This window comes from Catharus ustulatus, chromosome 27 (genome assembly GCF_009819885.2).
Source record: "Catharus ustulatus isolate bCatUst1 chromosome 27, bCatUst1.pri.v2, whole genome shotgun sequence".
Taxonomy (NCBI): domain Eukaryota; kingdom Metazoa; phylum Chordata; class Aves; order Passeriformes; family Turdidae; genus Catharus; species Catharus ustulatus.
This window is the reverse complement of record NC_046247.1, coordinates 4960235-4978997: the sequence shown is the minus strand read 5'-3', so window position 1 is coordinate 4978997 and position 18763 is coordinate 4960235. Positions and strand designations below refer to the sequence as shown.

General features: G+C 58.4%; 1 protein-coding gene across 2 annotated transcripts; it reads left to right on the top strand.

Moving 5' to 3' along the window:
* The first annotated feature begins 2570 nt into the window (after positions 1–2570).
* Positions 2571–18355, top strand: TCF7L1 (transcription factor 7 like 1). 2 transcript variants are annotated; one of them, XM_033081154.1, is made up of 12 exons: positions 2571–2818; positions 2897–2957; positions 3862–3992; positions 13478–13561; positions 13869–14001; positions 14425–14527; positions 14808–14891; positions 15409–15552; positions 15631–15790; positions 16179–16286; positions 17320–17389; positions 17457–18355. In XM_033081154.1, the coding sequence occupies exons 1-12, from the start codon at positions 2618–2620 to the stop codon at positions 17891–17893; spliced, it is 1716 nt and encodes a 571-aa protein (XP_032937045.1). In that variant the 5' UTR covers positions 2571–2617; the 3' UTR covers positions 17894–18355. The 2 variants fall into 2 exon arrangements, with proteins under 2 accessions (XP_032937045.1, XP_032937044.1); XM_033081153.1 differs by having other exon boundaries at positions 17320–18355.
* Positions 18356–18763: the final 408 nt, after the last annotated feature.

Below are 18763 nucleotides of genomic sequence, written 5' to 3'. Positions count from 1 at the left end.
GATTTTGGGAGGGCCCTCCGTCGGGTCCCCTTCCTCTCCCCCGAGACTTCCTCCACATTCGGGGTGTCTTTAAAGCACCAAGGATGCGGAGATGGGGAGGTTCCCCCAAAACTCCTGCGGCGTCTCACCCCCCCATCCCTGCGGCCTCGGGGGTCACGGGGGGAGCAACCCACCCATGACCAAGCACCTTCACGCACGGGGAAAACAACGAGGGCCCGAGCTCTTCCTGCCCCGAGAAGGTGAGGTGGGGTTTAACGAGCCCCTCTCCAGGCCCTCAGTTTGTCCCCAGAGATAGTGATGGTTCTAGTGCTCTGCCAGGATTTGCCTCCTTGGGGCTTCAGGCTTCAGTTGAGGAGGTGGAAATAACCTCGTGTCCCCAGTTCCCAGGGAAAAATGCGTCTGGGGAAGTGGAATGGAGTGGGAGATGATGGATGAATGGAATGGGGTGATGGAGGGTCCTGGGATGTCCCAGGATCCTGAGGCATGTAGAAGTCCTGGGGTTGCTGTAGGTCCTGCAGTACCTGAGGGTCCCAGGTTGTCCAACAGTTCTGGGATGGCTGAGAGTCCTGGTGTGCAGAGGTCCTGGGATGTTCAAGGGTCCCAGAATGGCCAAAGCTCCTGGGGTGGGTGTTGGATCCTGGGGCACCTGAGGGTCCCAGGGTGTCCAGACTTCCTGGGGTGACCAAGACTGAAGGAACAGTGGAGGGTTCTGGGCTGGTTGAGGGTCCCGGGGTGGTTGAGGGTCCCTTGGTGGCTGAAGATCCCGGGCTGTCGGATGGTGCCACTCACCCTCATCCCCTCCATCCCAGGGATCGCCCATCCATCCATCCAGTTATCACCCCCAGAACACCAGATCTCATCTCCCAGTGGATTAAACACATTGAGGAGGCTCTTCTGTATTTGTAGGACCTACAAAAATGTTGGGAAACACCCCAAAACTGCAGAGCTGCTGGTGCCATTTTTATGATTTAGGAAGTCATACGAGTACAAAGTTGGGGGGCACCTGGGGAGCACTGGGTGGCACGGGATGTTCCACCACATATCCCCTGTTGAGAACCAGCCACCTCCTCATGCCTTGAGGATTCATCCCATGTTATTTATGGGAAATATGGGCAAAAATACTGCATAAGGTGATTATTTGTATTTTTTTAGCATCCTGGAACTCACACAGACCCCTGGACACATCCATACCCCTAACTCCATGTACCTCTAAACAAGGAGCTGTCTGGGAAGACAGGGCAGATGTGAGCTCCCCATTCAGCATGTGGCTGGAAACGTTAATTAAACACAGGGCAATAAAACATCTGGAGGGCAGGGAGCAGGGAAGGGCCAGCCAGCACGACCCCCCGCAGCTGCCTCCTGCTTTTCCTTGGGAATCTTGGGCAGGGGGGACTGGGGTCACCAGCGATTTCGATGGTACAAAAGCCTTTTCATGAAGTATTTCAGGCAAAGCAACTGAAGAACCTTTGTGGCGCAGAGTGAGGGGCTGCTGGGGGTGGTGGAGTCTGGTGGCCCCAGGGGTTGGGGAACTGGAGATGGCTGGAGACTGGGGTTCACGGTCAGGCTGTGGGTGATTGGATGGGATAAAATAATGGTTTGGAGATGCTGGATTAAGCCGTCAGCCTTGCAAGTGCCTGTCATGGGGGAACAAGCCCACCCTGTAAAAAAAAGGGGAGAAAGAATTTTTGGATGAGTCTATCCTGCAGGCTGGCTGGACCCATCATGGCAGGACCCTGATCCCAGGGTGCTCCCCAGGGTGGGGAGGGATGGGCATCTCCCTCTGAGTATTCCCTGGGAGAGGGGACATAGACACTGGGGTGGAGTGGGGTCACTCTGATGTGGTGAAACACCTGGGTGGGATGGTGGGCCAGGGTCTCCCTGGTGAGATGCGATACATGGAGGCACACGAAGGGGATACATGCACCCCGGCAGGACAGGAACAGTTGAGTGATGGGCACCCTGGGTGGGATGGGGGCACTCAGGGAAGGTGTAGGCAACTGAATAGGATGGGGGACAAGGATGAGAGCAGCCAGATGGGAGGGAACACCCTGGGATGGATGGGGTACCCAGGGCATGATGGGGAGATTAAGGTAGGCTGGGAGGAACACAGACGGAATGGGGGAGACCATGAGTAGAGTTGAGAGAACTCAGATGTGCCAGAAGTGTCACTCCGGATGGAATGGGGGGACCACGCGTGGGATGGGAACACTCGGATGGGAGTTGACACCCTGCATGGGACGAGGCGACCCCAGCTGGGGCACCCTGGACAAGGTGGAGGAACCTTGGATGGGATGAGGGCGGTATGGACGGGATGGGGAGAGCCCGGACAGTATGGGGGAGCCCCGGACGTGCAGGGAGCCTGGGACGCGGCGGGACCGACCGGCGCCCCGTGGGCAGCGGGGCCCCCGCACGGCCGGCGGCGGAGCGGGTGCGGAGCCCGCGTGAGTCGGCGGCGGGACCAGTGCGGGCCTGGCGGGGCGGTGCGAGCCCCTGCCCGGCCCCCGGTGTCGGTTTGCATCCCGGCTCCTCCCCGCCCCGCCGCCCCGCGCATTCCCGACCCTCCGGGCGGTGGCGGCGGCGGTGGCGGGGCCCGGCGGGGCCGGGGCGGGACCCCACGATGCCGCAGCTGGAACCGACGGGGGGAGACGACCTGGGGGCCCCTGACGAGCTCATCGCCTTCCAGGACGAGGGCGAGGAGCAGGACAAGGGCGCGGGGCGCGGCTCGGCCCACGGGGACCTGGACGAACTCAAGTCCTCGCTGGTCAGCGAGACCGAGAACCGAGGGGGCCCCGGTCCCGTGGTCGGCCCCGGCCCCGAGGTGAGGCGAGGGGCGGCGGGGAGCCGGGGGGAGGCGCCCCCCGCCCGGCCCCGCTCCGCTCACCGCCTCTCCCCGCAGGCGGAGCGGCCCCCGCCGCCCCGGGAAAGTTTCCAGAAGCCGCGGGACTCTCTGGCAGAAGGTACCGAACCCCACTTCCCAGCGCCCCCCTGCTCCCCGCCACATCCCCCGGGACCAGCCGACACTTCCCAACTTTTCTTTGTTTCCGCCCCCGGCTGCGGGCGGGACCCCTTGTGTGTCCCCCCGTCTCCCCTCCCTGTGTCCTCCAGTTCTCCCCACCCTGTCTCCCCACAGTAGTGTCCTCGCCCCCATGTGTGTCCCCCCCGTGTCTTAGTTCCCTCGTATCCCGCTCGCCGCGTTCCTCCCCCTGGTATCCTCAACTCCCCCCCCCCCAAAATTCCACCCTCCATGTCCTCACCCTTGTGTCCTCACCCCCCCACGTTGTCCATCTGCTGTGTCCCCCAGTTCAGCTCCCGTGTCGCCTCCCCTGTGTCTGCCCTCCTGTCGTGTCCCCTCTCGCACCCCACTGGTGCCAGGTCCCGCCCCTCCGCCCCAGTAACCGGCCCCGGTCGCTTCCCCACGGCGGATCGGTGCCCCCCATGGCTCCTCGGAGCAGCCGAGCTCGGGACACCGCCAGGGCTGGGTCCTTTCGGGGAATGACCAGCACCGGGACCCACCACACCCCGGGACTGCCCCCACACAGCCGAGATCCCCCTCCCGCGGGGACCGCGCTCCCCAGCAGCAGGGACACCCCCTCAAGCGACTTGGGCACCCCCAGAGGGACCCATCTATTCCCCACAAGTGCAGACTGCCCTCCGCGAGAACCAAGGACTCCCACAAAATGACTTGGGCATCCTTCCCCCAAGGGGAAATCTCCAGAAGAACCGGGGGCCGGCCCCAGGGGACTTGGGCATCCCCAGAGGGACTTCCCTGGGTCCCCCACGCACCCAGCCTTGCCCCACTCCGTGGGTGCACCCCCTACCCCTCCACCTCCTGACCTCCCCCCCGCTTCCTTCTCTCCCCAGTGGTCAGACGACAACAAGATGGGGGTTTTTTTAAGGGCCCCCCCTATCCCGGCTACCCCTTCCTGATGCTCCCTGAGCTGGGCAGCCCCTACCTCGCCAATGGAGCCCTCTCCCCCGGCGGAGCCCGCACCGTGAGTATCCCCGCTCCGTCCTCCCAGCCTCACCTCACCTTTTGCGGGTGCTCAGACCCCCCTAAGCCTCACAGCCCCTCCTGCAGGAAAGCGACCACCTGACGCTTAAGAAAAACCCCAAGAAATTCGGTTTATTTCCTTTATTTTTGGTTTACTTCACCCCTTTGGGTGGTGGGGAGGCTTTGAGAGGGGCTTCACTCCGGGGGACCCGCCCCGAAACCTGACCCTGAGTTGCCAACCTGACCCTGAGTTGCCGCTTTTCTCATTTAAAAGGGTTTTAAAGCCGTTAATGGGCCACCATTGGCCGCGGGGGGAGAAGTGATTAAGCAAATTGAGCGAGAACTGGGGGTGGGGTGGAAGAGGGGGAGCGACCACCTCCCCTCAGCAGAGACTCTCGACCCCCAAACCCACTCAACTTCTTGGTCAGCATCCTAAAGTAACTTCAGGGATATAAAGGTATTTTAGGAACATGAGGTGTTCCCTACGTGGCCCTACCGGGCCATCCTGGGAGGAATTCTCAGGCCCGCCGAGGGAGGAGAGAATTCTCAGCCCTCCGGGGGTCCTGAGCCTTCGGGGAGGGAGGTACCCACCGAATCCCGGGCTGGAGCACCGCACTTCACTCCTGGTTGTCCAGGTGTATTTCTCGCTCCGGTGATGCTTTTCCACGTATTATTTCTCCGGATCCATAGGGAACTGTGTTCCCATGTGGAACGTATATGGGACAACAATATTGTGGCATTTATAATGGTTTGAAATCCCGGGATCCGGCTGGTTTTGCGTGGAGTTTTCCATATTTTCAGGGTTTTCCTACTTTTGCTTTCCTGGAAGCAACTGGTTGGAGTGGCTGTGATGTGCAAATCCTGGGATGGGGAGGGCCGATCAGCTAATTATCTGGTGTTTTGCAGTTAGCTGGATAAAGGTTGTATTCCCAATTTGTCACTCTTGGGATTATGAGGTTTTGGGGATGAAGCAGGACTGACCACGATGCCAAACACTGGCAAGGAATCCAGGGTAATGAGAAACGATTGGGGTTGGGATCCGTCACAAGCAGCCACTAACGATGATTTAATGAATCCCAGAAAGGGGATTAATTAGCAGGGGCTGGAGCTGGTGTTTTAGAGCGATGACCGGGGTTGGGAAAGCATGGATTTGGGCTGCATCGGGGCGGAATTCCGACGGACTGGGGCCTCTGCATGGAACCGAGTTAGTGAGGGGTGTGTGGGGGGGAACTAGGGATACTGGGGGCAGGTTGGGTGAATTTTGTGGTGCTGCTGGGAAAGCCCTGCTAGATCCCACAGCCATTGATGCCCAGGAGATCTGTGCCCATCACCAAACCCCCTTCCATGAGCTCCCATGGTGTGCCAGCACAGGGATCCCCCAGATCCCTGGACGTCATCATGCCGAGTGCAACTGGATGGGCAGTGTCCCTGATCCCACATTGGAGCCACCTAGGCACAGCATCCCTGATCCTGTACCAGGTCCAGCAAGACTCAACATCCTCAGTCCCGTAACAGAAAATGGCAGGACAGAGCATCCTTGATCCTGTACTGGATCCGTTTGGGTGCAGCATCCTCAATCCCAAACCAGATCCTGCTGGGCACGTGTTTGATCTTGCCGGGTTCAGCGTCATTGACCCTGTTCCTGATCCATCCAGGCACAGCATCCCTGATCCCATATTGAATCCATGCTGGATCTGATACTGGATCCATCCAGGCTCAGCCTCTTGAATCCCATACCACAGCCTCCTGGCAACAGAATCTTTGAACCTGCACCAGATCAATCTGGACACAGCATCCCCGATTCCCTACCAGATGCATCCAGGCACAGCCTTCCCAATCCTCTGCTGGAAGCAGCCTCCCAGTCCCTTCTGGATCCAGCTGGGTGCAGCATCACCCGAGGGCACCAAGCTTGCCAAACCCACCTCTCACCTTCATCCCAGGAGGCTCTGGATGAGCCTGGACACGCGGAACACCTGGGTGGCAGGAGACACGGGCTGCCTTGGGAAGCGTCTTTTCCTTGTTTCCTTCTTTTTTTGCCCCAGCGTTGGAGGAAACAAGCTGATGTGCAGGACCCAGCATTCTGTGGCCATGGCATCCAGTCTCATATTTTGCAGCCAGGTGCTGTGGATTAAACTGCTTGGAAAAGAAAGATTTTGGGAGAAGAAACCCAAAACCCCAAATAATCTCCATGGTCAGGAGATGCTCCAAGGAGGTGGCCAGGAAGGTGGTGGATCCTGTGGATGGATAAATCTGTGTATGCCAGGACTGATCTGACAGCCAAACAACTGGACGACTTTTTTTGGAATACCAGGCAGGGAAGCGGTTCTTCTGCATTTCTCCACTCCAAAGTCTTTAGAAATCTGGGATATCTATGGAAATCTGGAAAATATTTAGGAATCTGGTTACACAGTGCCTTCCCACCAAACCAGGAAAGGTCCCCTCTCTGTGCCAACCCACCAAGCACCAATGGATGGATGGTGCTCCTGCTCTTCAATCTGTGTGAATTCGCTTTGCTTCTGGGTTATTTCCAAATGGGATCCTGGAATCTGGGAAGTGTCCGTGGTCCCCAGTATCACTTTCCTGGCAATTTCTGTCCAGGGAGTATTTTTGGGGCTCTGCTCTTGTTGGTGAACGGATTTGTTGGAACCTAACAATTGCTGTTTAGAGCAGTGTTTTAGCCTGGTTTTCCTCACGGGGAGTCAGGAATTGGGGACCCGTGAGGCTGTGTTTGGCTCCTTGGGATCATTCCCAACAACACAAACATCTCCAAGGTGGAATGGAAAGGAAATACTCTGGACATGCATGAACTGGATGGATGCAAATCCCTATTGCCTTGATGCTGGATCCATTCCATCAGGATCGTGTGGAGTTTATGGGTTTTATCTCAAACCCAGAATGAGACGGATCCACACTCGGGTAAAATCTCATCCCAGCATCTTTCTCCTGCTTGGGAAGTGGATGGGACCCACCCAGGCACGGCACTGCTGGAGCAGCAAAGCACAGGACTGGCATTATTCCCAAAAAAAACAGTTTAACCCCAGGAATTCGAGTCTGGAGGCAAGGATTTAAATAAATCCAAACCTTCCTCAGGCATGGAATTCCATCCAAACAGCTCTCCCCAACGCCATGCTGGTGTAATTAACGCACCTCTCTGTAATTAATGTGCCTCGGCAGGCTGCGATCCCAAAATAAATGAGGGAAAAATCCATAACCTGGGCTTATTCCGGCTTTTTTTGCGCCACTCCTGCGATGAATTCCTGAGAATACAGAGCCGTATCTGTCTCCTAAAGAAAATAGATCCTTAACCGCGCTGCTGCCAAGGAAAATGATTAAAATACGGATTTTTGGCAGGAAAAAGGGTTGCTCCAAAAACCAGGCGGGTCTTGCTGGCGGTTCTGGCAGAGCGTGGAAGGTTTTGGCGTTGGGATGCGGATGGAGGTATTGGAATGGGGGAATTTTTCCGGCGTGGGGGCTCACTCGATGCTCAGCATCCTCGGACCATGGCAGCTCTCCCTTCCTCCTGCACTAATTTGGGACTTTCTGGTTTATTTGGGGTTTGCCTCCCATCAGTGCCGCCTTCCTTCCGCACCTGGAAAATATTAAGGAAAAACCCTGTTTTTTCACACTTTTTGGCTTGTCCGTGTTGCTGTGTGCAGCTGCTGCGTTGATCCAGCCCTTCCCGGCTCTGAGCCCTCCCCGTGCCTCAGTTTCCCTACTCCCAGCCTCTGCCGCCTGCTCTGCAGAGCTGACGCACACAATGGCCCCTTTATCCCGCTCCTTAATTATGCTCTTCGGCTAATTACCCTGCGGGCGGAGTTTGTAGACCTACAGGAGGTTTCCACTCGCCCCCACCCCCCAAATCTCCCTCCTCCCTCCTTTTCTAACACGATTCCCAAATTAAAGCGATGAAGTAAGTGCTCGGGGGCGCCTCTGCTCAGCTCTGGGATTGTTCCGGGGCTGAGGCACATTCATCATCCTTCTGGAATTCCCAGCAGCTGCTTTTCATTAGTTTTCCTTCCTTGAAGTCGCTGGCGGGAGCTTGGGAGGGAAGAGGAACCCGAGGGGAAGTGCCCGGTGCATCCTGGATGGAGGAAGAGGAGGGATAAGGGAAGAAGGGGCTGGGACCAGCATCGGGTTGTGTTGTGCTCTGTCTCTCGGAGTTCAGAGGAAAGGGGATGGAGTGTGGGAAGGTTGTCCGAAGGGGAGGGGAAGGGGTGATGTGTCCCTTCCCGGTTTGCCTATTTTCAGGTGTTTTTTTGGCAAGGATTTCACCCGGTGTGTTCACCCCAGGTGATCCCAGAGCCCTGGGGACCGCTCAGGGCTCTGGCAGGATGGGGAGCTGGCTGTGCTGCTGTCCCGGGGGTGCTGCAGCCCTGACTCGAGGATGCTCGGGGGAGGTTCAGGAGCAGCGGAATTGCTGAGCCTGCTGCTCCTGCTGGGATCCCCCAGGATGCAAGGAGATGAATGGATCCATTGAGGCTGGGGCCAAGAGCTGCAGACAAAAGCCTCGGGGCAGCAGCAGGATTTGGGGACAGGGAGGAGGGGGCAGGGAGCAGGCACTGAGCTAGTCCTGCCCCATGGCCAGGGCATGCAAGGGATGCTGGGGGGTGTACCAGTGTATTCCCCATGGGTGGGGAAAGCTCAGGGTGTCCATGGGATGCTCGAGTCACCCAGGGGAAAGGGATGGTCAGCCCCATGTGGGGTGAGGGTGCTCAGGTCACCCATGAGTGAGGGAAGCTTGGGATACTTGTGGCACCCACGTGTACAGAATGCTTGGTCATCACGGTGCTAAGACCGTTCTGGGCTGAGCTCTGTCCCGCTGGTGTCCTGGCAGTGCTCCAGCCTCATCCTGATGCCTCCCATCCTTCCCATCCTGCCTTCCCTCTCCCACCTTCCTCCGCAGATCTGAATTCTTCAGCAGATACCACCAGTGTCCCCAGGGTGGGGACATGGGATCTGTGGGTGGAAATGAGGTCGTACAAATGCCACCACTCCAAGCTCATCCCAAATGGAGGAGTTTTTTTTACTTATTTTTAATCTCCCAGCCACTTTTCCACCTTCCCATCCTAGCCCCATTGGCATTTCTCATCTGATATCTGTGGCTGTGTTATGGGAATGGAGAAACATCTGTTGTTAAGGTGTCACAAACCCTCGTTTCCACCCCAAAATCCTTGTCCCCACCTGGTACACCCTTTGCCTAGCCCGTGTCACCCAAAAAATTCTAGAAGGGGACATGGTGATGTCTCTTGCATCACCCCCATATCACCCTTCAGAAACCCTAAATCCTGATGGGAAAATAACTCTTACCAGGAAGTGTTGGGGTTCTCTCTGGGATGTATGGATGTAGGAGACCCTCCCCAAAAGTGTCCTGGCTGGAATTTGTCATCCTGGTGTTCATGGGCAACATCTGGAGGAGATTATTTGGCTGGGAAGCGGATGGATGGTGGGGGTGGGGGAGAGATTTATGTCTCATTCCCTGGGCTGTAAATCCAGCTGTAATTGGGATTTCTCCCTTCCCAGTTATCCCAGGGAAGCGGAATGCAGCAGCTGCGGTGCGAGATTGCGGGACGGGTGATGGGCTCTGTGGGGCCGGATTGCTCCAGGCTTTTCTCCCTGACTTTTGGTATTGGGGTGATTTGTTGGGATGCAAAGGACACCTTATCCTGGCTCAGGAGGGCGAGAGGCCAGGCCCCTACTTCCCCTTCTCCTTTCCCCCTCTTCCACCACTCCTTTTTTCCCCAGTTTGGGGCTTCTCCCCAATCCTTGTTGGCGCCATCCTCATCTGCAACATCTCTGGGTGCATCCCCAGACCCTTCTGCCAGGGCGGATTTGGGGTTTTCTCCACCTTCTTATGCCCAAGCACAAAGTTTTAAAGGACTGGATGATGCATTGAACCCATAATCCTCATTTCTCTCAAAAATCCCATCTCCCTGTCACTCCTGGAGCCAAATTTGGATGACTTTTTTCCCGAACAAGCCAGTGACGCTGCTCAAAGCTGGGTCTTGGGATGCCATTCAGCTGCAGTGGCCATGCCTGGACAAAGATTTTCAAGTCCTCCACTAAACATCCTACAAACCCCCATTTTCTGCCCCAAAGCTTGGCCTGTCCTGTCTCAACCGACATGATTTTGGGATGAATGTGGGGGGAAAAGGGCTGGAGCTGAGGTGGGAGGGGGAAGGGCTGTTCATTATCCTGCAGCTGTGTAAACAGGCTGGGAATCTGGGGGTCTTTGGAGAGGCTCAGGGGACTTTGCAAAGCCCTGGGAATTTGGGCTGGAGAAGGGATTGGCTTGAGGATGGATGACTGGGGGTCTCATTCCCCACCTCCTGTCCTGGGACAAAAGGATGAAAGCTTAAATGCATAGATGCCTGTGGAAATCTTCCTGGGTGCCTTCCAGCTGACCTGGGGGGTTTTGGGGATGGGGATGAAGCACTTGCGTGCTGGGATCACCTGGATCTTCTCCATGGTGGTTCCTGCAGGATCATCTCTGGGCTGGAGCCTCTGCAGGCAAAGGAAAAAGCCAGCAAAGAGGCTCCTGCCCCAGAACCTCTGGCAAAATGGTCCCAAACAGACCTTTCCTCTCCTGAAATCAGACCAGTGAGTACCAAGCCTGAGGCTTTGATCCCAGCAGAGAGGAGCCTGTGCCTGGACAGGGAGCATTGGGATAAGTGATGGATTGTGCAGCACTGGAATGAGTTGCAGAGCCTGGAAAATGGAGCAGTGCTGGGATGAGTGATGCTGGGACACCTGAATATGCTGCATTCAGCCTGGAAAACACATTTCCCTCAAAAATCACATCTCACCTGCATGGCAATGCTGGGATACACGGTGCTGGGACCAGGACACGGAGACAGGAGATGCTGGGACACACAGCAGGGTGATGGAGTCCTGGGACACCATGACAAACCATGCTGGGATGTGTGACACAAACATGTGGAATTGCCAGGATATGCAATCCTGGGATGTGAAGTCCTGGGACACACAGCAGCCACCCCGACATTCCACACCAGGATCCACGATGTTGGCATGTGCCACACCGGGACACACAACCCCAGCCAGGGCTTCTCCAGCAGCGCTTTTCCCCCTTCCCAGGGAAGTCTTCACAACTGGATTGGTCCCTGTGCAGAGCAGGAGCGGAAATCCTCTCATGAACGCTCTTAATTGGACATCAGGGGATCCCTGGCCCCTTTTCTTCCGGGGTCTGGGGGCTCCCAGAGGGATGAGCTCCAGCAGGGAAGGGGTTATCCCTGGTTTTAATTGGCTGGTAACGAGGACCCAGGACTGGCTCTAATCTCTCTGGAATGTGACCGATTTTCAACTATTTTCTTCTCCTTTTTTTTGCTGCTGTTTCACAGCTCAGATCCCCACATGGGGAGACAGTGGGGGCTGTGTCCCAGCTGGAGCCAAGGGATGGGGAGAAAAAAGAGGGGAGGGGGGGGTGTCATTTTTCCACATCACCACTGAACCATTCATCAGCTCCCCCCGCTTTGTATAATTTGAAAGAATCCCCCCTCTTCCTCCCCCTCCCTTCCCCTTTGCCTTCCCCAGGCTCCCGAAATGGCCTCAAAATGAGAATCAGCCTTTTATCCCCCAAACCTTCCCCCACTGCTGTCCCCCCTGCACTGCCTCCCTGCCTGTCCCCGTCCCTTGCGCCTTCTCTACTTACAGAGCAGCCCAGAAAGCCCCTTTGTGACGGGGAGGGGTGGGGGCTGGGGGGTCAGGGAGCCCTTTGGGATGTGGGGGGCAGCTCCTTCCCTGTCCTGGACACAGCTGGGGGAGCACCAAGGGTCTCATGCAGTGCTCAGAATGTGGGGTCTTGGCTAGGGACAGGTGGGGGGGTCCCCAGTGCCACCCCACTATGGCTGCAAGCATGACCAATGGAGCTGTTGGGACATTTGGGCTGCCCTGGCGCTGTGGATCACCTGCATTTGGAGGGTGCATCGAAGCTGCCACTTGGGGAACACCTCCTTCATCCCAGGGCTTGCTTGGTGTTAGTGAGCCCACGGGTGACAGTGAGCTTGGGGGGACAGTGAGCTGTCAGCTCCTGGCCAGCCCATGGAGACAATGAGCCCACGGGTGATGTGGGGCCCGTCAGGTCAGGGTGAGCCTGGGGGCATGGGGCCACCCACATTCCAAGCGTGCTCTGGGTGCGTGGTGTCCAGGCTCCCAGCCCCTGTAAGCAGCTGCCAGGGGATGGATCCTGTCGTGGGATTATCCCGGCAGTGCCAGAAGTCTCCCTGTGGGGGCACTGGGAGTGTGGTGCTGGAGCATCCCTGTGCCAGGATGGGAATGGGAAGTGGCCCCAAGGCACCTGGGTTAGGAGTGAAGCAGGTTTTTGGGGATACCCTGTGCCAGCAGCTGTGGAAATGGTTGGATCATGAGGAATCCTCATCAGCTTCGGGACTGTGCGGTGCCAGGGAGGTGCTGGGAGGGGTCCTTGAGTGCCAGCAGGGAGATGGGGTGATGGAGGGTGTTGGGAGGTGTGCCTGGAGATGGAGTGGGGTACCTGGGATGGAGCCATGGGGGATGCTGGGGATGGAGGGTTGCTGGAGGCAGAGGGAGGAGACTGAAGGGGCAGGGAGAGATACTGGAAAAACACAGGGATAGGATATCAGAAACGCAGCTGGAGATATTGGAAATGGAAGGGGAGTACAGGGGGTACAGGCAGGGGTGCAGGGTTGATGTGGTGTGCAGGAGGGGCATGCTGGAGACAGGAAACAGCCAGAGGTGCTGTAGGGGACACATGGGACACCTCGGGGGTGATAGGAGGCCGTGTGATGGGGGAGGAACCCCCCAGCCCTGGAAGAGTTCATGCTCCCTCAGAATCCTCCTGGGTTTTCCTTCCAGCTGCCTCAGCTCAGGAAGGTCTGCATTTGGGGAAACTCCTGCAGGCAGCTGCTCCAGCCACATTCCCACATTCTCAAGCCCTGGCATCTCCAGGGATTCTCTCTCCCTCTCTTCTGCTGTCTTTGGGAAATGCCTCTGTCCCCCCAAGCACTGCACAAAGCACCTTTCTTTGGGGGTGCCAAGGAGACAACCGAGAAAAGGAGAAAAACTCCCAAAACCTCTTTGCCACCAGCCTGTGGGTTGGGGTGTCCTCAACTGATTATGCAGGCGAGGCTGGGGAATATTTTGGGGTCAGAGGGTTGTTTCAGAGCTAGGGAATATATTTTGATTGGGAAGAAGTTTTGGGGCTGGGGGATCTTTTGGGGATAGGGTTTTTTTTGGAGGGCTGTAGGAATGTTTTAGGGCTGAGTGGGATGTTTCAGGTTTGGGGGTGCTTTGGGACTGAGGGCTGTTTTGAGATCAGGGAGTGCTTTGGGGCTGGGGGTGTTTTGGGGTCAGAGGGTGTTTGAGGCCGGGGAAGGGGTGTTTTGGGGCTGGGGGGGATGTGTCAGGACTGGTGGAGTGTAGTTGGGGCAGGGATTTTTTTGGGGCTGGGGGTGTCCAAGGTTCTTGGAGGGCATCCTGCCATCCCTCCCACAGTACCTGCAGATGAAGTGGCCGCTGCTGGACGTACCGACCGGGGCCACGCTGAAGGACAACCGCTCGCCCTCACCCGCCCACCTGGTAAGAGCAGCCCCTACCCATGGGGTGGGGGCACCTTCCCAGCACCCCCATGGTCCTGGCAGGGAATTTGGAGGTGGTTTGGGCTGGAAGGGATCTTAAAGACCAAAGTGGCACAATCCTGCCGTGGGCAGGGACACCTTCCACTGAACCAGGTTCCTCCAAGCTGCCTGGAGCAGTTCCAGGGATGGGGCACCCATGGGTGCTGATGCTGCCCATAGGGGTGTTTCTGGAGGGTGGCCGCAGGTCCCCTGCCACACAGGGGACTGGAGGGTGGCCGCGGGTGCCCTGCCACACGCTCTCCCCACAGTCCAACAAGGTCCCAGTGGTGCAGCATGCCCATCACATGCACCCGCTGACGCCGCTCATCACCTACAGCAACGAGCCCTTCCCGCCAGGATCGCCGCCTGGCCACCTCTCCCCGGAGATTGACCCCAAGACGGGTGAGCTGGGGCTGCAGGACACCAACTTGTTTGGGGAGCCCAACAAACCTCTGGACACCACCAGTGGTTTAGGGGAGCAGAGGGAACGAGGTGGTGCAGGGAATGTGTTGGGAATAGGGGGCTATCTGTTGGATGCTGCCTCTGCCTCCTGGGTGGTCTCAACCTAGTCTCTGGGAGGGGGCTGGGGTTCCTTGCCCAGCAACAGGTCAGGTTGGGGTGTGGGGATACCCCCATGGCTCTGCAATGGCTGTTTCAGCTCTGCCCAGCCTGGGGTGATGGGTGCTGAGGGAGATGGGCTGCTCAAAGAGAGGGGGCTGGGAGGGAAATGGGGTGCTCAAAGGAAAGGTGCTGGAGGGCACGGGGGCTCTGAGGCTGTCGTGCCCCTGTTCTGACCTCCCTCCTTGCTCCCTCTGCCCCTCACAGGGATCCCACGGCCACCGCACCCCACTGAGCTGCCCCCCTATTACCCGCTGTCACCTGGAGCCATGGGGCAGCTCCCACACCCGCTGGGCTGGCTCATGCCACAGTAAGGATGGACTGACCCTGACATGGGGTCCCTGGGGATCCTGGGAGCCCCACTGCTGACTGAGACCCTCCTTCTCCTGCTCTTCTTCCTCTCTCTTTATCCACTTTTCCTACAAGCTCAGCAGGATGTTGCAGGCTCCTGTGCGGGGTGGGAAGGGCGGGACTCTCTACTGCTGGAAAATTTGGGAATCTTGTAGACAGAAATCAGCTGAAAACCAGTCCAAGGGTGCCCATGAACTGGAAATGGATCATTTTTCCCCCTGAAACTCGTGTTTTTGTAGGCAAGGACAGCCCGTGTACTCTATTCCTGCTGGTGGCTTCCGGCACCCATATCCAGCCCTTGCCATGAATGCCTCCATGTCCAGGTGGGTCTTGGAGGGGGAGGGACCCTCATGGGCACCCTGGAGCTGGCACTGGGCTTTGGGACACTTTGCTGCACCCAGAGCATGGGCACAGACCAGTCCCAGGATATCAGGGTGGTGTCTTCAGCTGAAAATTCCCCCAGAGGCTGTGGTTGGTCCCCATGGGTGGAGGAAGGGGACATCCCATGGGCTCAGGGCATTGCTTGGGCTGGATCAGTGTCACCATCTCAAAGCTGGGGTGGGGTCTGGGGGCTTTCAGGTGCACTCATGGTCTCCAGCATGGCTTTGGGTAGTGCAGAGTGGATTTGGGGTTTGCAGAGTGGATTTGGAGTTTCTAGGGTGGATTGCGGTAGCATTGTTTTGGGGTTTCCAGTGTGCATTTGGGATTCCAGCATGTTCTCAGGGTTTCCAACTCAACTGTGTTGAGGCAGGTAATCTCTCAGCACAGGAGGTTCTCTGGGGGATCATTTGCTGCCCGTGGGGAGGTGACCACCCCACCTGTCCTCTCCCCCCACTGCAGTTTGATGTCCAGCCGCTTCTCCCCACACATGGTTCCGCCACCCACGCACGGGCTACACCCCTCAGGCATCCCACACCCCACCATCGTCTCGCCCATCGTCAAGCAGGAGCCCTCCCAGCCCAGCGCCAGCCCTGGAGGCAGCTCGTGAGTGAGGGCCAGGCCAACTGTGGGGACAGGGGCTCATCCTGGGGGTCCTGACCCCCAGTCCCACTTTCCTTGCAGGAAATCCCCCGTGGCAGTAAAGAAGGAGGAGGAGAAGAAGCCCCACATCAAGAAGCCTCTCAATGCCTTCATGCTGTACATGAAGGAGATGAGGGCCAAGGTGGTGGCCGAGTGCACGCTGAAGGAAAGTGCTGCCATCAACCAGATCCTGGGCCGGCGGGTATGGTGGGGATTCCCCCATCAGGGACCCTTCAGACCCCTGGCTTCACTTCTCCCCACGGATCAGACCTGGGGCATTGCCAGCCCAGGGAGTCCCAGGGGTGTGGTGGTGACCTGGGTGGCACTGGGATGGGGAGGGATGGAGCTTTGCAGGTCATCAGGGTCAGCAGTGTGGATTTGGGGATTCCAGCCAGCTTTGGGGTTTCCAGTGTGTGGCTTTGAGGTCTCCAACATGGCTCTGGGTGTCCTAGCATGTATTCAGTGTTTCTGGTGTGCATTTGGGGTCTCTAGCCTGTCTCTGGGGTCTTCAGTGTGGATGTGGGGGTTCCCAGCCTGGCTTTGGGGTTCCCCGAGTGGCTCTGAGCTCTTCAGCATGCTCTCCCCCACAGTGGCACTCGCTGTCACGGGAGGAGCAGGCCAAGTACTACGAGCTGGCACGGAAGGAGCGGCAGCTGCACTCGCAGCTTTACCCGACCTGGTCGGCGCGGGACAACTACGTACGTGGGGCCCTGCCTCCCCGGCCCTTCCTGGGTTCTGCCTGCTGGGCAGGGGCTGGCTGCACTTGGGGGGCAGTGTTTGGGGTGCTGGGGGCTGGCTGTGCTTGGGGGGCAGTGTTTGGGGTGCTGGGGGCTGGCTGTGCTTGGGGGGCAGTGTTTGGGGTGCTGGGGGCTGGCTGTGCTTGGGGGGCAGTGTTTGGGGTGCTGGGGGCTGGCTGTGCTTGGGGGGCAGTGTTTGGGGTGCTGGGGGCTGGCTGTGCTTGGGGGGCAGTGTTTGGGGTGCTGGGGGCTGGCTGCACTTGGGGGGCAGTGTTTGGGGTGCTGGGGGCTGGCTGCGCTTGGGGGGCAGTGTTTGGGGTGCTGGGGGCTGGCTGCACTTGGGGGGCAGTGTTTGGGGTGCTGGGGGCTGGCTGTGCTTGGGGGGCAGTGTTTGGGGTGCTGGGGGCTGTTGGTACTTGGGGGGCAGTGTTTGGGGTGCTGGGGACTGGCTGCACTTGGGGGGCAGTGTTTGGGGTGCTAGGGGCTGGCTGTGCTTGGGGGGCAGTGTTTGGGGTGCTGGGGACTGGCTGCACTTGGGGGGCAGTGTTTGGGGTGCTGGGGCTGTTGGTGCTTGGGGGGCAGTGTTTGGGGTGCTGGGGGCTGGCTGTGCTTGGGGGGCAGTGTTTGGGGTGCTGGGGGCTGGCTGCGCTTGGGGGGCAGTGGTTGGGGTGCTGGGGGCTGGCTGTGCTTGGGGGGCAGTGTTTGGGGTGCTGGGGGCTGGCTGTGCTTGGGGGGCAGTGTTTGGGGTGCTGGGGGCTGGCTGTGCTTGGGGGGCAGTGTTTGGGGTGCTGGGGGCTGGCTGTGCTTGGGGGGCAGTGTTTGGGGTGCTGGGGGCTGGCTGTGCTTGGGGGGCAGTGTTTGGGGTGCTGGGGGCAGTGGCTGTTGGTGCTGAGTCCCTGCAGATGCTCTGGGGCACCGCCAGCCCTATTTCCCCCCCACAGCATCCTCCACAGTGGCCAAAAGTCACGGAAGGACCCGAAATCCTCTTTTCCAGGGCAAGAAAAAGAAGCGAAAGCGCGAGAAGCTGGCACAGCAGCAGCAGCAGCAAAGCCACGACTCGGACAGTGAGTACCCCCCCTCCACCTCCCCCTGCACTCGGCTCCGGCCCTCACGCCGTGCCTGTCCCTGCAGGCTCCCTGCCCTCCAAGAGCAAGAAGCCGTGTGTGCCGTACCTGCCGGCCGAGAAGCCGTGTGCCAGCCCGGCCTCGTCCCACGGCAGCATGCTGGACTCGCCGGCCACGCCGTCCGCAGCGCTGGCCTCGCCGGCCGCGCCGGCTGCCACCCACTCGGAGCAGGCCCAGCCGCTCTCCCTCACCACCAAGCCCGAGGCCAGGGCTCAGCTCACCGTGCATTCCACTGTCCTCACCAGCAAAGCCACCTCTTCTTCCTCCTCCTCCTCCTCTTCCTCCTCCTCCAGCCTCAGCAGCCCGCCCTCGCTCCTCTCCAGACCCATCCCCTTTGCCTCGGTGACTCCCACGGCTCTCCTGTCATCCCCCAACTCCATCCCGGCCGCCCTGGCCGTGCTGCAGACGCAGCCCCTCTCCCTGGTCACCAAACCTGCTGACTAAGGGACAAGCCTCGCTCCCCCTCCGTCCCCTCCCCACTGTACATTGCAGAAGCCACAGTCAAGATTCAAACGCAGCCAAAACCATTATTGGTCAATATTTGACCCTTTCTGAACTCTTTGGAAGCAGACTCTGGAGGAAGGAAGCTCTGGAGGAAGAGCTGCTGCCAGCAGTCAACCTAAAGACTGTTTTTATTAAAAAAAAGGAAAAAAGAAAAAAAAAATGCAACAGACCCTCCTCAAGCTGCTGACAATGGGAATCTCCATGGGATGAGCTGAGCGCCCATCGCTGCCGTGGGGCACAGGGATGAAACCCGCATGGTGATGCCAGCACCAAACATGGCAGGTGTTGACTGGAACCGTCACTCCATCCCGGATCCAGGAGCAGGAATGCCTCCAGCTGCTCCCAGATCCTCCCATCCTGTTGCCATCCCCAGCTCTGTCCTAGCAAGGAGCTGGATCCTGCCCTGGGGATGCTGCTTTGTCGGTGCTGCTCCTGCCTAACAGTCGTGCTGGGGTGGGCAGGGTCTGGGGCTGAGCCCTGGGAGGGGTTGTGTTTTTATCACCTCAAAATCCTGTTATTTTTCACAAAAGGAAATAAAACTACAGCTGCAACTCACTGTGTGAGTGTGGTCTGTGTGGGAGGCACTTGCTACTTATCTGTTGCCGCCTTCCTGGGAAATAACCTTGGGATGGAACTCTAGTCCTGCTCCTGAGGTCCAGCATCCCCTCTGTCAATGGGCACAGGGGGATTTTGGGGTGTCTGTCAACAGTGTACAGTTTGCTGGAGTTATCCAGGCATCAGGACATGAGGGGGTTGGGTGAACCAGTGCCTGAGAAGCCAGGGGGTGGGAGTTACTGGTGTGTACTGGGT

Bases quoted from the DNA above. Each gene is read 5' to 3' on its own strand.
- TCF7L1 (XM_033081153.1), top strand. From the start codon at position 2,618: ATGCCGCAGCTGGAACCGACGGGGGGAGACGACCTGGGGGCCCCTGAC. The intron at 3,993-13,477 runs GTGAGTATCCCC...TCCCTCCCACAG, and splicing joins CCCCCGGCGGAGCCCGCACC to TACCTGCAGATGAAGTGGCC. The intron at 15,553-15,630 runs GTGAGTGAGGGC...CTTTCCTTGCAG, and splicing joins GCCAGCCCTGGAGGCAGCTC to GAAATCCCCCGTGGCAGTAA.